The sequence below is a fragment of the Elgaria multicarinata genome, chromosome 5 (assembly GCF_023053635.1).
Source record: "Elgaria multicarinata webbii isolate HBS135686 ecotype San Diego chromosome 5, rElgMul1.1.pri, whole genome shotgun sequence".
In the NCBI taxonomy this organism is placed as follows: domain Eukaryota; kingdom Metazoa; phylum Chordata; class Lepidosauria; order Squamata; family Anguidae; genus Elgaria; species Elgaria multicarinata.
Window position 1 is genome coordinate 95,548,841 of NC_086175.1, and position 22,095 is coordinate 95,570,935.

General features: G+C 43.7%; 1 protein-coding gene across 1 annotated transcript in view; it reads left to right on the top strand.

Annotated features, from left to right (window-relative positions):
• The first annotated feature begins 2,686 nt into the window (after positions 1 to 2,686).
• Positions 2,687 to 22,095, top strand: part of MORC1 (MORC family CW-type zinc finger 1) — a 74,190-nt gene continuing 54,781 nt past the window's right edge. Inside the window, exons 1-5 of the mRNA XM_063126855.1 lie at positions 2,687 to 2,768; positions 6,202 to 6,255; positions 8,395 to 8,429; positions 10,451 to 10,519; positions 19,585 to 19,672. Of these exons, the coding sequence (XP_062982925.1) occupies positions 2,698 to 2,768; positions 6,202 to 6,255; positions 8,395 to 8,429; positions 10,451 to 10,519; positions 19,585 to 19,672 (317 nt within the window). The 5' untranslated portion in view covers positions 2,687 to 2,697. The remainder of the gene's footprint in view (positions 2,769 to 6,201; positions 6,256 to 8,394; positions 8,430 to 10,450; positions 10,520 to 19,584; positions 19,673 to 22,095) is intronic.

Below are 22,095 nucleotides of genomic sequence, written 5' to 3' on the forward strand. Positions count from 1 at the left end.
GCGTGTTTAAACAGAAAAGTCTGGGACTTGTAGGATTTATGCATAGAATTGGGCCGTAAATCCACCTTCCCTAAACCCATTTTCCCTAACTGGCGCCCTAAACCCGTCATCCCTAACCTGCTGGCAGTTATAGGACTTTTTTTCTCTCAAAGCATGCATAGGATTGTATCCTAAACCTGCCTTCCCTAATCTGGGGACCTCTGGATGTTTTGCACTACAACTCCCATCACCCCCAGCTAGCATGGCCAGTGGTCAGAGTTGATGGGTCATATAGTACAAAGCACATGGAGAGGACTGGTTGGGGAAGACTGCATTAATCATCAATTATCACCGTATTCATCATCCCTCCTTTTTTTTTTACTCCTGAAAGCAAATGGTTGATGTTACTTTACATTGCAAAACTCCCGTCTGAATAAGCAAACATTTCATAAATATGGTCAATCAGATGCACAAACTATCTGATTGCTGCGAATAATCCTCCTGTTTAAACAAGAGTGTTGTGGGCCAGGGGGCTGGTGTTTCTTAATGGCTCACGATCTCTGCTCAAGAGGAGCTAAAGAGGAACTTACACAGAAAATGCTTGGGACATAAGAACTATTCTGGAGGCCATGAATTATTTATTTCCCCCCACCCCAATAGCTAAAGGTGGATCTTGTGATCTGCAGGTGCAGAGATCAATGGAAGCATTTTGAGGAACCGAAAGGCACCTTTTGAGGGTGCAAGTATCTTGCCATGGGGATTGGATGTGAGGCAGTGGATTTGCTACTTGAAGGAGTCCTATTCTGTTTATTCCACTTATGCTCAACTTGTATATTTGTAAATCAACCCAAATGTTAGAAAATGCCACCAGTCTCCAGTGATCTCTCCTTCCAAAGCTCAATAAGACCTCTTCACTCCTTGAGGAAATGGAGAGTAGTGAATGAAAGGATACAAACACACGAGACCACCTATCTACCAAAAAGCTTTGTTTATTGCAAGCTCTATTAAAATATTAAGCTTCCCGATTTACACTGCAGCCCTCAGCATGTTTACTTAGTATAGTCCCACTGTGATCAATGGGGCTTACTCCCTAGGCAACTGTGTGTCAGATTTCAGCCTTAATAAATGGTAACTACCCTCTGCTGGGTTTTTAACAAAACATCCTACATTCCAGTAGGTGCTTCATTGTTAAGAATCTCATTAACACTGCTGCTTTAACTAATATGTAAAACGTTCCTGTTGTGGGTAACGCCAAAGGCAAAAGGGGTGAGCCCAAAAATACCAGAACCCAAACAAATAATACCAGTATATTGTAGCTTAAAGTTCTTAAAGTATGAGCTTCAGGTTTTAAAATATCTAATGTCAAGAGGCTGATGGCGTGCTATCTTTCTACTCCATCCCAATCAGAGATGCGGAGAAGTCAGGTTCACATTGAGAATAAATATTTTCACTCACAAAGTGATTGAATTGTCTTTTTGTGTTACTCCCGTTAGAAAAGAAATTCTGTCGAAGTGTCATCCGTTAATGGGGAAAAATGTTAAAAGGATTATTATTTCCTGCTTCATGAGCATGACATTTTGGAATAGCAGAAAGAAGCTATTGTCAACTTAGGAAGCATTTCTTAAGGAAAGAGTGTGTGAGCTAAGCACAAGACGTATAGCTCTTTGCACTGACAATATTGTCATCTTAAGACCTCTTTTTAAACAACAAAATAAAAACTCTCAGGCATTGCTTTGCAATGCAGCTGTACAAACCTATAAATCCATGCATCTGAAAACAAATGATAAACACTGTTGCCAGTTGTTGGCAGGAAGTGAGGAAACAGATCTGGGCTGTCCGTCAGGTTAGGATGATGGAAGTGGTGGCTTGTGGCTCCGATGTCAGTGGAGAGGTGAATGCACTCCAGGTTTCAGTCAGAACTCTAAATGAGCTACCTTGGATATCCAGTGGAATTTTAGGAAGTTTTTAGAATGTTTTAATGTATATTATGTTTTAGTTCAGTTTTATGTATTTTATATTTACTGTTGTTCCCCGCCTCAATCAAAATGGAAAGGCAGGTAAGAAATTATTATTATTATTATTATTATTATTATTATTATTATTATTATTATTATTATTATTATTATTATTATTATTCCTTTAGCGTTTTGACTGAAATGAGCAGATTCCTCGCGACCAGCCTCCACTGGATGATGAGCCACCAATGTGGATATGCTGCAAGAAGGGCAGATGCTATTTCAGGAGCAGCCTTCCCTAATCGGGTGCCCTCCAGCCACCTTGGACTATAACTCTCACTGCCCCAACCCAGCGCGGCTAGGGGTAGTGGGAGTTGCAGTTCAACACATCTCCTGGGCACCAGGTTGAGGGAGGCCGGGCAAGAGACTGCAATAGTTGAGGTCCTGGTGAGCTGGGTGCCGTTTTGCTCCCTCCAGTGCACAAACGGCTACAAAGCGCCCCCAGCCAGAACTCGGCCCGCGCAGCCTATGAAGAAGATATAAACGGATTTCAAGACGCGAACTGCTCCAACGGCCTCAAGCGCCGACCCCCTCCCTCCTCTGGGGGCGCCTGCCGCGCCCTTCCTGCCTCTTCGGCCGCCTGACTTGGGGCGCCGCCCCTCGACGCGCGTCGTCTCGCCTTGGCCACGCGGGGGCGCCGTGTGATTGGTGATTTCAGCGAGGGCCGCGAGAGGGTAGTCCCGGGTTCCCTTCTGGAGAGGCGATGGCCGCAGGGAGCCGCTATGGGGTCCTGTGCAGGGCGGGGTTGAGGCTGGAGTATCTGCATGCAAACTCGTGAGTGGAGCAACCCAGGGCCGTCAGCGGGAGCCCCACCCCGCCCCACGCTCTCGGCGTTTGGTGCTGCTGGACTCACCAAGGACGGGCCTCCCCTGCTAACAATAATTAATAATATTAATGATAATAATAGATAATATTGTAAGAGCCCTTCTTCTCAAAAAGCCACGCGGAGGTCTCTTCCCAAACTACCCTCTTTTCGATGAAAAGGGACCGTCCCCGCCCTCCATTTGAAACCTATGGAACGCCGGCTGCAAGAGGCAGTTTTTGCAGGAAAACTTTGATCAGAAGTTTGAAATGAAATAAAATAGATTTTCGCTGAGGACGGGGGAGGTAATCCTGGCAGGCTCACCTCGCGAGCGCGTTCCATTGACCTCGACTTCCCTCTGTGTAAAAAGGCCTAGAATTGCATGTTTAAGGTTTTATTTATTTATTGGAAGTCTTATCTTTTATCCTCTCTTTAGCCAGAAAGGCTCCCGGAAGAGCTTATGTGTAATCAGAAAAATGAGACAATCGCTGCCCCTAGGACGCACGAGGAAAAAGGGCATGAGGGGGGTGGGGCTGGGGGGATCCAAATGCAATCCTATGCATGTTTAGACGGGGGATGGGGTGGAATCCTATGCCCCAGCCAGACATGCACCCTTTGTCTTTCAGCAGAGGTGGTGTGGAATAGAGATGTGAAGGCCCAGGAAAAAACTGTTTTTTCCTTGTTTTTTTCCAAAGCCTTTTTTGTTTTTTTCTGAAAAATTGAAAAAAAATGAAGGAAAAACGGATTACGGGATGTTTTATTTTAGCATTATGCATAAAATGTTTAAGACAAGGTGTTCAGATATTTACTTCTCCAAACGATTTCTAAAAACTGTACAGGATCAGATTATTACAACGTCTGTGCACCAAGGACAAGCAAGTCCTAGGTTGCAAACTGAGACTACAACTCTCAAATGCAAGAGGAAGATGCATTTCTGCCTCTAGGGGGCAGTACTGCCACTGAAGCAGAGACTGAAACTGATAGTGATAGCGACAGCTCAGAAAATGAGTCTGATTAAATTTCATGCATATTAGTTGAATCTTGGTCCCTCCCCCCCATTTTTCTCAATTCTTTTTATGGGAATGGGAGCTTTATGTCTTGACACTGGAGGACTAGCAGAGACATAAATAATTTTCTTTGTTACTAATGTTGGTGGTTTCTTCAGTTGTTTTTTAAAATTATTTTTTGCCTGGCAGAACCAAAGAGGTTCCTCACAGTTCAGGTGTTCCTAACAGTTCAGGAGCTTGTCGCTCCATTTGTTACAAAAAAAAAGTTTAAAAAAAAGTAAATTAAATTTGTAATAATTGTTTTAATAGTTTTATGCCAAACCAACTTGGACATAATTACATTTTATGTTCCTAAAGTAACAAAATGACTTTCAATCTGTAAAAAGTGGTAATACTGCATTATTTCAATTTTTCCAAAAATTTCCATTTCCCCCCTGAAAAAAATGGGTTTTTTTCCATGGCTTCAAATTTTCTGGAAATTTTACATCTCTAGTGTGGAATAGCCCCCCCCCCCCCATCTTATCTCAGTGTAGCCTGCTGGAATGGCTGCTTGCTTGACAATTGGAGGAGGAGGAGCCTTCAGGGACCTGGTCTTCTGCACTTGTAACTAAAAAGAACTATAAATGTATATCACTTCTATAACTTAAGGTTCCCTATAACTGTTTGCTATAGCAGATGAGCAGTGCACAAGTAAGAGCCGTTGAGTCCCAAAGGGACTTCCTCCCAAGAAAGTGTGTATTAGATTATTACAGCTTTATGCTGCAAGACACATTTCCTAGGGAGTAAACATGCATTGGCTTGCACAAGGACTTCTGTCTTCTGCTATCAGATATCTTTATCTAGGAACAATGGATCAGATCCAAGTTCTGCTTTACAAGGTGCCACTGCCCAATTTTGTGGGGAGCCCCTGTGAACCATCACGGCTGCCTCCATTCAGCAGGGTCCCTTGGCCCTTTGTGTAGCATGTTCAGGAGCCTGCTGGGAGAAGAGTGAGCAAGGAGGTCCATTTCTGCCAGCCCAGTTGCACGTGCTTAAATCTGGATCTAACTTACTGATTCTTATTACTCCACATGCATATACAAACACAGTGGTATGTCAAGCTAAAAAAAAGTTCTTTAAGCATTCCGCTTCCCCTTGCCATTAACACGTTTTGAAGAAGAGATGCTTCACCCACGTGCCCAATAGTCTATTATTATTATTATTATTTATTGCATTTGTATACCGCCCAATAGCCGAAGCTCTCTGAGGGCCTTCCTAGACGAGGCCTTAGCGTGCATTCTGACCCGGCTTCCCTGCTGTGCGTCCAGATGACGCACAGGGGAATCCGCAGACAGGCTGCGCTGAGGCCTGGTCTTACCCGCCATAAGCGAAGTCGCTTATGGCGCGCCTTTTCCCCAGGCCGGGGCTGGGGAAAGTGTGGAGAGTTCCGCGGCTTTTCGCGGCTCCTCGCTTACTCGCGAGGTGCCGCGAAAAGCCACGGACCTGGCACGATGCGCTGTGCCCATCGTGCCAGGGGGTGGGTGATCCGGGGGGGGGGAGATGGCAGAGGGCAACGAAGGAGACGACGAGGGGATGGCAGAGGGCGACGAAGGAGATGGTGAGGGGGGCGGAGGGCGACGAAGGAGACGACGGGATGGTGGAGGGCGACGAAGGAGACGGCGAGGGGATGGCGGAGGGCGACGAAGGAGATGGTGAGGGGGGGCGGAGGGCGACGAGGGGATGGCGGAGGGCGACGAAGGAGATGGTGAGGGGGCGACGAAGGAGACGGCGAGGGGATGGCGGAGGGCAACGAAGGAGACGATGGGATGGCGGAGGGCGACGAAGGAGACAGCGAGGGGGGCGGATGGGGGGGGATTAAATAAAAAAAAAACCTTACCTTCTCTGGCGGCTTCGGGCCCCACATGGCCCCTTTAAAAAAAAAAAAAACATGGCCGATGCTGCAGGGCTTCCGTCGTCCCTGCAGGTCGGCCGTCTAGGAGGCTGGGTGGCGCGCGTTAAACTTAGCGTGCCGTAGCCCCGCCTCCCTGCCGACTTATCCCGGCAGGTCTAGCAAAGCCCTGGGTGGTTTACATAAGATGAAAACACTTTAAAAAAAACTAAAAACCACATAAACATACAATATACATATACATTTAAAAACAGCTGTAACAACTTTTAAAGAACTATGTGCCTAAAAAAACCTGACCCAGGCTAATTACATATTGCTAAATGCCTGGGAGAAGAGAAGAAAAAAGTTTTGACCTGGTGCCGAAAAGATAAGAGTGTTAGTGCCAGGCAGGCCTCGTCAGGGAGATTGTTCCACAATTGGGGGCCACCACAGAGAAGGCCCTCTATCTTGTTTGGCTGTTGCTATTTCTGGCTTCCCTTTTATAAAACTGTCTTTAATGCTTCTTTCTAGCACAACACACGACTTTCTCTTTGGAGCAGTTGCTGAACTGATTGACAATTCCCGGTAAATATTACCTTTTTAGGAGTGAAGTTTTATGCCTCTGGTTACAGGATGTATGGCAGGACAGTGCTTCTAGGCTGGATCCTTCTAAGTCAGGGAAAGGGATGCCCTTTGTTCTGTACCACAGACATGAGAAGGCAGCTGTTCACATTTTAGATTTTTCTCTGGTCTCAAAAATGAGATCAGAGTATTCTCTCCTGCCTTATTCAAAATCGTATGATCGTTACCACAGCATTTTTTCTTCCACAGTACAGGTTTGAGCTTGGCTGCAGAACTGAATAAAACTAACTTCTACTGCAGCTTCTCCTGATCTTGGGCTTTCCACATATGTTGGGCTACAACTCCCATCATCCACATGTAGCATGGCCAAATGGGCATGATGACGGGATGATAAGGTGCTTTAGTCCTACGCTTCTGGAGGGCACAAAGTTGGGGAAGGCTTCTCTACTGCAGCTATGGCCAATTACTTAAGCTTGAGTGGCTGGATGTTCAAGGACCTGATCCCTCCAGCCATGACATCATTGTTCCCCAACCTCCTTCTTCTCAACCAGAGTTATATCAGGAATTGCTACTATACCAGAGGCCTTCTGGGTGATCTTCTATCTTAAGGCTGGGCAACTTGTGGCCCTCGAAATGTTTTGGCCTGCATCATACCTCACCATTGGTTGGTGTGGCTAGGGCTGATGGGACTTGTAAGCCAAAACATTTGGAAGATCCCACCCCTGCATTTCGTGATGTGGGAAAATAAGGGTCTCTCAACAAACTGCTTTTGGATGGGCCAGAGTGAAATCAAATTGCCTCTTATTTACCTTTGGAAGGGTGAGAAACAATGGGCTCATCTACACTAAGCAGGATATTGCACTATGAAAGTGGTATATGGTATGTGTCAATGGGCCCCAACAGTTGTCAGTGCACTTCAATACCACTATAAAGCAGCAGCGTGGCTCCTGCCTGTTATATACAGCTTTCATACCCCTTTCATAGTCCAATATCCTGCTTGGTGTAGATGAGCTCCATGTCTTGTACAGCCTGGGTGGAGAGGGCCAGAGAAAATGATGTTAAAGGCTGGATGTAGCGCAGTGACTTCCTCCAAATGTGTTGTATTACAATTCCCAGAATCCCCTAGTAAGCCACCTGGGGGGGTTCTAGGAGTTATAATCAACACATCTGGAGGGCACCCAGTTAGACAGGGGCTAATGTAGTCTCCCGTGTCCTGTTGAGCTCAACCCTTAGCTCAGTGATTGCTCCCGAGTCTGAGGATGCTTCCAGACGGAGAGGCAGGGGTGCAGCATGGGAGTTTTCTTTCCTAAGCTCTCTTTCCTTAGCATGGGAGGGTCACAGGTGGAAAACCTGTGTACACTTCCATGAATGAGGCACTGAGATTTCATTTCACAATGAAAAGCCTCATCTGAGCCAAACTACACATTACGCTAATTGTGTAGCATGTGGCTCAGGGTTAGCTTTTTATTTTCTCTAGTATAAGCACGTATGTCCCGATTTGGATTGGGAACATTGTGATCCAGGAGAGGAGGGTGAACCTCCCATCCACATGTTTTCCTCCAAATCAACACAGGGAGTTGGCATCAATGGAGGATTCCCCCCCTCTTTTCTTAACACACAAGCCTGGTGGGGCGGGGGTAGCATTGTGGCGTTTTAGGGATGGAACAGTGGGGGAGGGAGGTTCATACTCCTCTCCTGATTCAGTTTGGGGCCCCACATGCTTACACTAGAGTAAATGGAAAAAGAAGCCCGAACTACGTGTTATGCTAGTAGCATAGCATATAGTTTGGTCATTCATTAAAGGATCCTGCATGTTCTGTTGAGAGATGTTTTAGCTTATTGCTTCAGTGTTTTTCTTTGGATTAATTTATTAAACCACATTTGAGATTGTTAGATTTGCAAAATATTACTTTCAAGTCCCGTGCTTTTTTAAAAAATAAAATAAATCCCCACTGACTTGATGGAGTTTGTTATTTAGGTTTGTGTATGAATAGTGTACTAAAATGAGTTGATTTAACCATGTAAAGTTATGAGCATGGTCTTTTGTATTTACTGCTAGCATGAACTTGTCTTAGTAATGGTTTGAATGTATTTGTTTGTATCAGCTTGAACTATTGCTTTTATAGTGTGTGTTTTTTTCAGAGACGCTGGTGCAACCAGACTTGACATATTTACAGGTGAGTTCTGTTTAAATATGTATTTTAAAGACTTGTTGGCTTCATCACATTAACTGTTTTGTAGAGAAGAAATGGCATAAAATCTTGTCTATTTGCTCCCACCTGAAAATGTGCAGTTTTGCACATTTAAGATGGCTCTGACATTAATAGATAGTGACCTTTTTCGCATGACAAAGGTCTATAGAGAAATATACCTGAGTCAAAGTCAGGGATGTCTTGTATGGTTAAAGGGCTAGAGGCACAGGTATAGTTCTGTCAAGGAATCTCTGTGAAAAGAAATCAGTCATGGCTCTGGGCTAATTTCATGCATGCAAATGATACAACTCTTCCAGTGCCCATTGGCTTTGCTAATCGGCTGCTTGAATGTTACATAATGGTCCACTGTTCCTTAGCTCTGTCTGAGTGGGAAGCCTTGCAGACTGATTCTACAGAAGTTTTACTTCGGATGAAGCCTCACATTAATGTTAATTGCATAGTGTGCATCTGAGGAATTTTCTCTCTCTAAAGATTGTGAGGGGCTGTGACTCATTGGGAGAACACCAAGTTCAGTCACTGACAGCTCCAGGTAGGGCTAGAAAAGTTCCTGCCTGAATCCTTGGAGAGGCGCTTGCAGTCAGGGTTGACAATACTGGGCTAGATGGACCACGGATTTGACTCAGTGGGCCTGTTCAGACAACACACTAAGCCATGGTTAGGCCACTAACTAGCCCTGATGGTTGTGTGCTACTTCCAGTATTCGAGGCAGTAAGCCTGTGTGCACCAGTTGCCTGGGAACATGGGTGGGAGGCTGCTGTTGCACCATGTCCTGCTTTGTTGGTCCCTGGTCGACAGCTGGTTGGCCACTGTGTGAACAGAGTGCTGGACTAGATGGACCCTCGGTCTGATCCAGCCTGGTACTACTTAACCATGGTTATGTAGCCACCATGGTTAGGAATAGTTCACACAACATGCTAAGTCATAGTTCACATGACACGCTAAGCCATAATGTTTGGCTCAAAATGCTTAACCACCGTGACTTAGAGTGTCATCTGAACAGGGTCAGTATAGAGCAGCTTCCTAAGTGGGCCCGGCTTGGATTGGGACCACACTGCCCCAAATAATTTGCTTCCCAACGCTTTCATTAACAGGCATTTTTAAAAAGGGAAAAGGATGAAGCTTCATTCAGTAGAGGCTTTCTCTGGGTTTTTTTTTAAAAAAACAACCAAAAAAACTCCTGCCCATGGGATGCTCAATCCGTTAGTCTGACCCTTAGAACAAAGTCTTATTGAGTTTGATGGGATTTGCTTCCTTGTAAATAAGTTTAAGATTACTTGATCCTGCCAGAGAAAGTCAGCGTCATTGGATTAGTTTGGAATTACTTTTGCAAATGTCTGCATAAGATCAATCATTTGTCACTTACACATCTGGTGTGTGTCATAGTTCTGAAGAATATTTGATGTAAGCATTTTTAGGTAACTTTATATTCTGTAAGTAATAAGAATGAAAAGCATTCTGTGTATGTTTACTCAGAAGTAAAACCCACTCTGTAAGCATGAACATGACTGCAGCATCAAAAAGTTCTAAATGCCTATACAGTGCAATCTTGTGCATGTCTACTCAGAAGTAAGTGCTTCTGTGCTCAATAGGGCTTAACTCTTGACTAATTGTGCATAGGACTGCAGCCTGAATAAGGCTTTTATTAAGACTACAGGTGTTTGAGTCCTCTCCCAGATATCCCTGTTCATAGAAAACTAGAATGGCAAACGCACATGCTTGGCCCTTTACCTTGTCATACAACCTGACATGCTCATTTTGTAAGGGCATGGGGGAGGAGGGGGGACATTCAAATATGCAAAGCTTTCATGACAAAAGGTAGATTTCCATGGTCAGGACTGCTTGGAGTTGAAGTCTAAAACATCTGGAGATCTACTTTCTGCCCACCCCTAGTATGTCACATAACCGATTTTTACTTTAATGTATGTCTTCCAAATATTTAGTAAAGAACTATCCCTGAGTTCCATTTTCTGTGCTTTATTGTGCAGTGAATAATGAAAACCTACAGGGAGGATTTACGTTGTGCTTCCTGGATAATGGATGTGGCATGACCCCTCGTAAGTTAATACCTGTATTCATTTTACGGAGTGTTCATGTGGTGTAATGGCTAGTGTGCCCAACTAGGACTGTAGAGACCCACAGTCCAATCCCCATTCAGCCATGAAGCTCATCCCATAATCTTGAAGCAGTCATTCTCTCTCTCTCTCTCTCTCTCTCTCTCTCTCTGTCTGTCGCTTAGCCTAACCTACCTCACAGGATCGTTGTGAGCATAAAATGGGAGGGTGAAACATACATACTGCCTTGGTCTCCTTGGAGGAAGGGTAGGATATTAATAGGTGATGCTCCATGAATTTGTCTAATCCTCTTTTAAAGCTGTCCAAGTTGGCTGTCACAACATCCTGTGAAAGCTTATTCCATGGTTTAACCATGAACTGTATAAAGAATTATTTTCTTTTGCCTGACCTGAATCTCCCACCAGTCAGCTTCATTGTATGATGCCCCATTCTAGTCTGATGAGAGAGACAGAAATCCTCCAACAACAACCTTCTCTCTCTGTCCACACCCTGCATAATCTTGTAAACCTCTCCCACATCTAGAGATGTAAATGTTCTGGAAATATTGAAGTCATGGGAAGGGGTGGGGGTGGGGGCTAGGGCAGAAATTAGGGAGGAAAATTGAAATACATGCAATACTTACTTTCTTATCAAACTTGCTTTCGCTGCTTTAGCAAGATAAGATATGTCATTTATAACGTAGCATACAAAATTGCACTTTTTGGCAGATTTATGAATTTTACAAAGCAATTGTATGTATATATGTATAGAGTAAAGGCTTTCCCAAGGTGACTTACATAAAAGAAACCTATTCCATATCCATATGCATGTTGAACTGCAACTTCCGTAATTCACAGCCATGAAGGTTGCAGTCCAAAACACCTGGAAGGCACCAGATGGCCAAGGCTGCTACATGGGATATGGCTTATGTGATGAAATTACAAATCTGGTAAGAGCCAGAGGATGTATGCAACGAAATAATAAATCTATAGATAAAGGGGCCTTTTTGTCCTATATTGCAATGATAAAGCTCAAGCTGCTGTAAATCCATATATGGTACCATATGGAAAAAGTGTGTGTGTGTGTAGTTGTATATGTTGTGTTAACTGTCTCAACAATTATATGAGATATAGCTGTACCCGGCCACGCGCTGCTGTGGCTCAGTCTGGTTAAATGGAAAAGAAAGAAAAGAGAAAGCGCACGTTTCTAATATGTTTAATTTCACAATGCTTGTGGGTATACAATATTTGTTGTTGTTCCATTGTCTATGCAGATATAGAGATTGTCTGGTTTGCCGACTCTAGAACACGCAACATATAATTGTCCATGTGAGAAGCAATCTGTGTCTAGATCTAAACCGCACAATTCTAAAGATTGGCCCTGAGCTTTGTTGATGGTGATTGCAAATGCCAATCGAATTGGGAATTACAATCTCTTAAATTGTAATGGCATATCCATTGGAATCATAGGAATGTGAGGAATGAGGACATCTTCACCTTTGAAAGGTCCTGTCAAGATTGTTGCTTCTACAACGTTGCTCAGTAATTTTTTTACTGCAAGCCGTGTGCCGTTGCAAAGCTGGTTGATATTTCGCAACATGATAATTGGCACGCCGATTTTCAATTGCAGTACGTGCGGTGGCATCCCTGGCAGATCAAGTGAATTCAAAAATTCTGTTGGATAATTAACTGCTTCATCTGCTTCCACAACAGTGTCGACGGACTTGTATGTGACTGCCACGCTTTGAATGTTAGACTGAATAATATTGTTAAGTTCGTAGACGTTTTTGTTCTTGGGCGCAAGAATAGCTCGTTCACTCAGCCAATCGTGATTCTTATAATTGGTTTGAATATTGGGAAATACTTTTTCAACCAATTCTTCTTTTGACATCACTAAATTGCAGAAGTTACGAGGCAATGAAATTCGTCCTGAGGTCAGATCAACCGGCACCTTTCCGTTCCCAATTTCCAGCAATTGACGTGAGAATATCTCAGCTGATCGATCGTTTTGCAGCTGGACACGCATATTTGTAGTTAATTTTAACGTCTTGACGTGTCGCCATAAAGTAGAGTATTTCAGGCAAGCATTTATTTCGTCCACTGGTGTCGAGCGAGGAATTACAGGTAATGTTTGCCTGAAATCTCCTGCAAGCAATATTAATGCGTTCCCAAATGGTCTGATGTTTCCACGCAAATCTTGCAATGATTGATCAAGAGCCTCGAGCGATTTTTTTGTGCACCATTGTGCATTCATCCCAAACCATAAGTTTGCATTTTTGCAATACTTTCCCCATGCCAGATGCTTTGGAAATGTTGTACGTGGGAGTTTCAATGAATTGCATGTTCAATGGCAATTTCAAAGCGGAATGAGCAGTTCTTCCACCTGGTAGCAATGTCGCAGCTATTCCGGACGACGCAAGAGCTAAGGCTATGTCATTTTGGGATCGAATTGCTTCCAGAAGCAATGTAATTAGGAACGTTTTACCAGTTCCTCCTGGTCCATCTAAGAAGAACATTTCTCCAACCCCGTTATTGACAGTTTGCATTATTTGATCGTAAATGCCATTTTGCTCAAGCGTTAGCTTAGGAATATTTGATTGCACATACGACAAAAGATCACCCGTGTTGTAATTTTGTTCACGACGCAATTCTACATCGAACGAAGCAGGAGCAGATCGATTCGGTGATGGCATTCCCAATTGATTGAGAACTTTGTTCGCGATTTCTAAGCACAAATCTTCAATCATTATCAACGCTTCATTGTAGATTTCTGCTGCGAAATCCATGTTCATATTTGAATTTTCCTTGCGTATTCGACAGAAAATATCTTCAGCCATGTGCGATTTATATTTCTCCCATAACTCTGTTGGAGATGAAGGAGAGCAGGCGGTCAATATGATTGCAAACAATGCAGGAATTTGATTTGGATGTGACGTGTTGCACGCGTCATTAATGCAAACATCCCAGTGTCGGTCGTTCTCCAATAAATTCAGAGCTTGACATGCACTGCGGAAAGTGGCATGTGTAACGCCGTTGACAATTCTCAATTGCTGGAAAGACGTTGGACCGGGCACATTTACCAACAGCATGCGAAGAAAGAAGCATTCATCTTGATTGGGATGCACGGTGTACAGTCTGCACGGTGTCTTTGAATATGCCAGGTTGTCCGTCAACTCGCTCTCCTCGTTTGCGTCGTTCGAATGATTTTCTACTCGCATTCCATGTGTAATACGTAGGCACTTCTGAATACAGCAGTGTTTTCGCAAACGCGTCATTTTGACATAACGTGAAGAAAGCAGTTAACGTTGTAACCAGTGGATTCAGGGCTATTTGTTGCACATTTGCAGCTGTGAAATAAACGCGTTGTCCATTTTCTAGATGTACTGCTAAGTGAACAACAGCTGGACTTCGTTCATGTATGGGAAATGAAAGAATTCGCCATACAGCTTCATTGCTGCTTATGTATCTTCCAGCCTGACCAGCATGTGTTGCTTTTATGTCCAACAGATGGCGCTGTTTTTCAAAAAAAGCATGTTTTTACCTGTCACTGGTGTGGTGAGGAGGTTAGTGGGTTTTGGCCCCTCTGCTAGGCCGGAATCTCCTGGCAGTTACCTTTCTTCAGAACTTGGAACTTCCATAGAAGGCTGCAGTTCCGAGAAACATCGCTAGATGGCGCCAAGTAGGAGAGAACATGGAAATAGGAGAGAAGGCAGAGGCAGTGGATTGGCCTACTGGTTGATGATATCACAATGACTTCTCTCCTATTTGCATAAGTGGCGAGAACATGGAAATAGGAGAGAAGGCAGAGGCAGTGGATTGGCCTACTGGTTGGTGATGTCACAATGGCTTCTTTCCTATTTGCATAAGTGGCTTGGAGGAGGCCTCTGGGCTTTTATATACCCTATTTCTTCGATTCTAAGACACACTTTTGTCCCCATCTATAATATAGTTACATAAAAACACGCGTGTATTCAAATGCAATGTTGTGTCAAAATTTCAAAGCAATCGGTGAAGAACTTTTGGAGATTTTAGATTAGGAACAAACGAACTTTTACATTTTTATTTATATAGATTTCTAAGCAGTATGCTGATGTTAATAGGAAATTATGTATGTTTCAGAATGATGCAGATATTGATTGAAAATTATTTTTAAAAAAAGATTTGACAAGCAAAGATGCCCGGTTAGGAGGTTATAAACCAAACAGCCACACTAAGTCCTAAAACCTCAAGTGTCATGAAACTAGGATATTATCAGAGAAGATAACCAGCAAGGAATTTCAGATCATAAATAAAAAAACCAGAAAACAGACTGACTAGCCTGAGAATATAGATTCAATTATCCTTGACACATCTGGTATATGTCATCGTACTCAAGAATGTTTGCTTGTAACTATGTTTTATTTGTATTCTGCAAATAATGAGAATAAAAAGAATCTTGTGCATATTTACTCAGAAGTAAAACCCACTGTGTTTAGTGAAGCTTACTCCCAGGCCAGCATGACTAAGACTGGAATATAAATGTCTTGCAGTGCAATTGTATACATGTCTTCTCAGAAATAAGCCCCACTGTGTTCAGTGGAGCTTACTTGCGGGTAAGTGGTATAGGATTGTAGCCTTCATCTTCCCCAAATGTCAGATTTGGAAAAATTGATAAAAAGAAAAAAGTCTTTTTTTCTGTAGCTTTACATTTCTAATGTTTTTTTCCCCCGCACCTCTCTACAGAACCTTTTACATGCTTTCCCCTTTAAACTAAATAGTTCCCAATGTTATAACCTTTCCTCAAGGAAAGTTGCCCTGATCCTTTCAGCCCTTTTCTATATTTTTTTCCAGCTCTACAATATCTTTTTTGAGATGTGGCAACCAGAGCTGTGGACGATATTGCAAATGTGAACACACCACAGATTTACGGTTTAGATCAGTTGTATGGAATAGTTTCCATTAACGTCTTCTTATCTACTTGTGTTATGAAGGATCACCCGAGAGCAATCGGGCAAACTGAGGACATGTCCCTGTAGGAACTCCTGGGTTGGCACATGTTGGGGTTAAATTGGAGCCAGTAGCTGTAAAAACGTACTGATATCTGACAAAGAGCATGTAAGCACAGCGTAGTGAGCAAAGTGGAAGACTTGGACCAGAGAGGCCGAAGTCTATTCAGCACATGAAGTGGGTGACCCTTGTCCAGTCACCTTCTCTCATTCTAAACAGAGAGCCTGTGTGGTGTAGTGGTTGGATTATTTATTATTATTATTTAATTTATATAGCACCATCAATGTACATAGTGCTGTACAGATTACACAGTAAATAGCAAGACCCTGCCGCATAGGCTTACAATCTAATAAAGTTGTAGTAAACAATAAGGAGGGAAAGAGAATGCAAACAGGCACAGGGAAGTGTAAACAGGCACTGGGTAGGGTGAAGCTAAACAGTATAGAGTCAGAACAAACTCAATATTTAAAAGCTATAGGGAACAGAAAAGTTTTTAGCTGAGTTTTAAAAGCTGTGATTGAGTTTGTAGTTCTCAAGTGTTCTGGAAGAGCATTCCAGGCGTAAGGGGCAGCAGAAGAAAAAGGACGAAGCCGAGTAAGGGAAGTAGAGGTTCTTGGGCAGGCGAGAAGCATGGCATCAGAGGAGCGGAGAGCATGAGCGGGGCAATAGTGTGAGATGAGAGAGGAGAGATAGGCAGGAGCTAGACCGTGAAAAGCTTTGAAGGTCAACAGGAGAAGTTTATATTGGATTCTGGAGTGAATTGGAAGCCAATGAAGAGATTTCAGAAGTGGAGTGACATGGTCAGAGCGGCGGGCCAAGAAGATGATCTTGGCGGCGGAGTGGTGGACAGAGACCAGCAGACTGATGTGAGACGAAGGAAGGCCAGAGAGAAGAAGGTTGCAGTAGTCTAACCTAGAGATAACCAGTGTGTGAACGAGAGTCTTGGCAGAAGAGACAGACAAAAATGGTCGAATCTTGGCAATATTATACAGGAAGAAATGACAGGGGGGTTGGAGGGCTGGACTGAGACTTGAGTGTCCCTGATTTAAGTCCTCACTCAGCCCTGAGTGACTCAACACTGGTGATTTTGGGCCAATCACCGATTCTCAGTCTATCCTACCACACAGGGCTCTTGTGAGGATAAAGTGAAGAGGAGGAAAACTTTGCACCTTGGATAGTTCCTTCAGAGTTTTGAGTGAAATCCGGAGCGGATTCACTGCCCCACCGACATTGGAGACTCCAGCCTCCACTGTGGGGAACCTCACCGCCATGCCACGTGGGGAACTTTTCCCCTCAGTGAAAGTAACTAAACGCAATACCTTCTTGCTTCATCTAGTGGTTTCCTTTTGCCAGGACAGAATGTTTTTCCCCCCTTTGGTGTTGTTAAGTACAAACAGCTTAATGGGTAAGACGGGATCATGGCTGCTCCGAGCCAGTGCCAAGAAGATAACGCGGAGCCTGTCTCCCGCTGCTTAGGTTAGCCGTCGCTTAAAATAAACTGTTCCCAGAAAGAGCGTGACAGGTGTTCTTTGAATCCCCGCTGTGGCAAATTGATTCTTTGAAACTTGGCATGCAAACTTCCCCTTGCAAAAGGAGAGAAAGAGAGACTTTGTACTTGAAAGGGTGATGAACAGGTGTGTCTGGTTCCTTATGTAAAATGCCAGTCAAAGCAGCTGCAGGCCAGGTGGGGGCTTGTATCTTTAGCAGCACGGACTCAAGGATTAGAAGATGGTGGTTCTATTTCAGGCTCTGTCAGACCCACGATGCTCCTATCTCAAGCGAGACATTTTAAACATGTCTTGTCTCTGTGGGCGTGACTGGATGTGACGGTGGCATAGCATGAGCTGGCTCATCCTGAGTCACTATAAAATGGTGAGGGAGGAGATACTGGGTTGTAGCCAGTGCTAGTTCTACTTAGAGTAGACCCATTGAAATGAATAGGACTTAGGTTAGTCATGACTTAAGTCCCATTCATTTCAATGGGTCTACCCTAAGTAGAACTAATATTGGATTCAGCCCTTGAAATGCAGGCCCAACCAGTGTGGGTGGACCCTTCCTCTGCCTTTACTTCATCTTCCATATTTTTTTTAAAAAAGAAAACTGGTATTGTGTCTTGTAATGGAGCCCCATCAGGAGGGAAATGGCTTTAAAAAGCTGTTTCAGTGGGAAGGGAAGGGAAATTAGCTCTCCCCTTCTGCCCACTCATGATGTACTTTAAATCTCCAGCCACCACCACCCCACTGTGAGAGTGAATAGTGTCCCCATATCTTGCTTGGGTGACACTGTTACAGGACCTAATAATGCCAGTGGCAACATCAAGGATTTGTTCACCTGCTCATCTCCCAGTGCGATTTATGCTGTCATCGGCCAGCAAGGTTGCTGTGCTTTCTACACAGGACAAGCAGACCAGTCTCTATGCAAAAGGATAAAATAACATAAATCTTACATCAGAAAGGGCAAAATACAGAAACCAGTGGCAGAACATTTCGACCCCCCCAGAACACTGTGGCTGCCCTTAATGTGGCACTTCTTGAAGGAAGGAATTTCAAACAGAAACTCCAGTGTGAAGTTGTTGAATTACAATTTATCAAGAAGTTCAGTTCTATCACCTGTGGCCTGAATCAAGATAATGGGGTTTTATGCCCCTGGCAGTGCTTCATTAGCTTTCCAGTGCCAGGATGTTTATATTATCATCAACATTGCTTTGTGAATGATCACCATAATTATTTTACATTTAAGCTCTAACATAACCATCAAATCTGTATTCCCCCCCCCATTTCATTTCCTTGTAACCTCACTGCTTACATTTGTTTTCCTCTGTGCTCACGTAAACTCTGTGCCTTCCAGCATTGCCTGCCAACTCAGGATAGCACTTTGTGCACCTGATGAAGTGGACTCTAATCCGTGGAAGCTTCTGCCAATCTTCCCACAAGTTATGCTGGATTCAGAATCTGTTCATCCTCAGCATATGACTATTGCTTTGCTGGCTGGAGGGTGATGGGAGTTGTAGTTCAATACATTGCAGTTCAATTCATTTCCCCTAGGTTGGGGAAAGCTGACTTATACCATAATAAATGTATTAAGAAATATGTTTGATAGCACCTGAAGGCTAAAGGTTTTTTAAAAAAAACTTCAAGTGTAAGATGGCATAAATATGCTTTTAACAACAACAATAAATGTATTAGTCTGTAACATGGCACATGACCCTTTATTATCTTTATTAGGTGATGTCAAAAAATCTTTAGGATTTGCCTTGTTTAAGCAATAGAGGACGTTCCATCTGGATTTAGTCAGAATTGTAGACCCATTTAAATTAACCCATAGAGGAGTAGGCATGCTGAATAGCATTCCGACAGAAAGTTCAGTACCTTTTGGAAGGGGGTGAAAAATTGTGGGTGGGGTGGGGATACTGGCTTCAATGTCAGTGGGGTGGTGAATCTACCCCAGTCAGAACGCTGAACGAGCTATCCAAGTTGCTTCCTCACCTTGGATAGTTCCGTTAGAGTACTGATTGGTTCTGACTGAAACCCGGACTGGATTCACCACCCCACTGAATTGGAAGCAACTTGCCTTCACTGGATGGATTGGTCACTCACCGAGCAGGAGCACTCCACACTGCAACATTTTGTGGGAAGCCCCTCTTACTTCAACAGAATTTACTTAGGTTAGGAATGGAAACCCGTAGCCTTATACAGGGCTTAGTGCAGTCTTCATTACAGCTGCCTAGTCTTTTGACACATCCATTTCTACATATCTTGTAGAAGTGAGCTACAACAAACCAAGCTGGTGCAGGACTAAGAGACTTAGCTTTGAATCAGCAAGGTTCAAATCTCACCTCTGCCATGAGCTTGCTATGCTAGGTTATTTTAGGGAAGCCACAATCTATCAGCCTCAGCAATATAGGGATAGCAACACCCACCTTACAGGGTTGATGTAAGAAATAAAAGCAGGCAATATATACAAACTGCACTGAATGCTCTAAACTGCTATTGAAATGTTAATGGATGACTGTTCAAAATTCCTGAAGTTTGACAGGATGACAGCGAATTCCAACAAAGTACTCTTATTTCAAATCTCTTGCAGGAGAAGCTACAGACCTCGTGTATTTTGGGAGATCTTCTAAGCGGGCCAACCCTAAGATGATTGGACGCTACGGCAACGGCCTAAAATCGTAAGGTTTTTTCTACATTTGAAATTCAAATGTCCCATGTATTCATGACAAGGAAAATGCCTTGTAGCACTTGGTGCTCAATGGAAAATTGTTCTGCGGTACTGGCCATAAAGATTGTTATTAAATGTCCTCATTTACATATGCACACAAACTTGCATGTGTACATGGTGAGACCCCAACAAACCTGAGAGTATAGGGATCTTTTAGGGGCACACAAGTGGTAGTTTTCACACTGTACTTGAATGAAAGGGGGGAAATAACCTTGAGAACAGTGACATTTATTTGATCATAAATGTTTACAAAAAGAAATTGATTGATTAGGGTGCAGTCCTATGCATGTTTAGACAGAAAAGAATCCTACAACTCACAGCATTCCCCAACCACCGTGGTTGGCTGGAGAATGCTGGAAGTTGTAGGGCTTTTTCCAGTCTCAACATGCATAGGATTGTGCTCTTAGTGTATGAGCCCCCTAGTGCTGGACCCATAGACTATGGATAGTTTTGGAGACATTTCAGGAGGAGGGTGGGCAAATAAAGTCAAAGTCGTTATGTTTACCTTGTTTCAGAAAAAAAGGGGGGACTTCTGGCTGGTCACAGTCACTTGGAAACTCAGGCTTTCCTGGCTTTTACCAGCCTTTGAACAAAATGAGGCAATCACTTCAGACCACAACACACTGTGGTATGGAGCAGGCCCCTTCAGGTCAGGCTGGAAGTAGTAGCAATGGGGAGACTGAGCAGCTGGCTAAGTCATCAGAAAAGTAATAATGGTGTGGAATACTGTTCAGTAGTAGAATTTGAAATGGAGAGCCCTGGAACAAGGCTTCTTCTTGGATCCTGACTATTTATTTATTTATTTATTTATTTATTTTTATTTACTTAATACATATCTGTAGCACCCTATAGCTGAATCTCTCTGTGAGAAAAATAAGGGACATTGAAAGAATCAAGGCACCTTAGGAGAAGAAGGCAAGGAAGGGAAGCTGTGTGGGTGGGTATATTCCCCCCCTTTTAATTGTGTATTTAACAGAACAGAAAACAAATCATGAAATTAAAAACAACAACAACAAGAATTTCATTTGTGTGTGTGTGTGTGTGTGGTTGCACTTGTCTTGAGGCCCTGAATACCAAAGTACAATGCCCTAAGCTGCCACCAAAAATGCCGTAAGCTTAAAGTTCACAACCTTCACTGCCCCGCTGTGAGACACGGCTGCCCTGCAGGCCCAAGAGATAGGCCACAAGGCTCTGCAGCACCGCAGACGTGCAGTGCAGACAAGAGAGAAATCTCCTTCCTGTGCCCCTTATGACAGGAAACCTGGCTCCTGGAGTGGACGGGTGACCTCGAATGAATGTGGGTAAAATGCAGCAATGGGGGCGAAGGTATCCAAGGCTATGGATCCATGTAGGCATGCAAAGCAGTGAGGTGGTTCAATAAAGGACAGGGAAACTCTGGCCCTGGGAATGTTAGGCAACAGGGTAGGGAGGAAGCGGAATGGACTGTGAACCAAGAGAACCATGGGAGGATTTGGGAGCTGCATAACGCAGGGTTTGTCCGCACTGGATCCCACAATCAAAAAGCTCACCGAGTGGCCAAACTCAAGGGCAGCTGCAGACTTCAAGTGGGAGCACCAAGGGGCAATGAATTTGGGCAGACTTAGGACTTTGGACTTGAATAAATAAAATGATACTTTGACTCAGAGGGATGAAAAGGGACCTAACTTTGGATTCCTTGCTGCTTGATTGAATTAAGTATAGCAGTCTAAGCATTATAAGAACCATGCTTCTGCAAGAGAGCTAGGAGGAAGTTCTCAGAACAGGGAACCACAAGGGCAGCCCAGGTGGAGCTTTAGCCTGCTGATGTATGTTGAGATGAGGAAGTTTCAGGGTTGTACCATGTTGGCCCTTAACTTTAAGCTGAATAAAAATGTCTTTATCAGGTCATCAGAGTTAGGGCTGGATGTGCTTCTGTTGGCAATGAACGTCAGGGTCTGAGAGCAGCCACCAAGAAGGCCCTCTCTCAAATCCCCGCCTAATATGCTCCTGATGGTGGTGGGACAGGAAGAAGGGCCTCTCCTGACGATCTTAAAAGCCAGGCAGGCTCTCACGGGAGAATGGAGACTTTCCAATAATTTGATCCCAAATTGGGTTGAGTTTTGTAGGCCATAACCAGCACTTTGAATTATGCCCAGAAATGGACTGGTACCAGTGAAGCTATTATAACATGCTCCCTATAACCTGCCCCAGTTAATAGTCTCTGCAACATTCATACTTTATTTGGATACCTTGTCTGGTATTGCCAGTGTATTTCTAGCTCTACATGGTGAGGGGAAAAGGAAAACTTTCAGGCTCGTGAGCTGGTAGAAAATTCTTTCCTGACCCAAAAGAGTAATGACACCTACTTCATGTATATGTTCTGTTCATATGGTC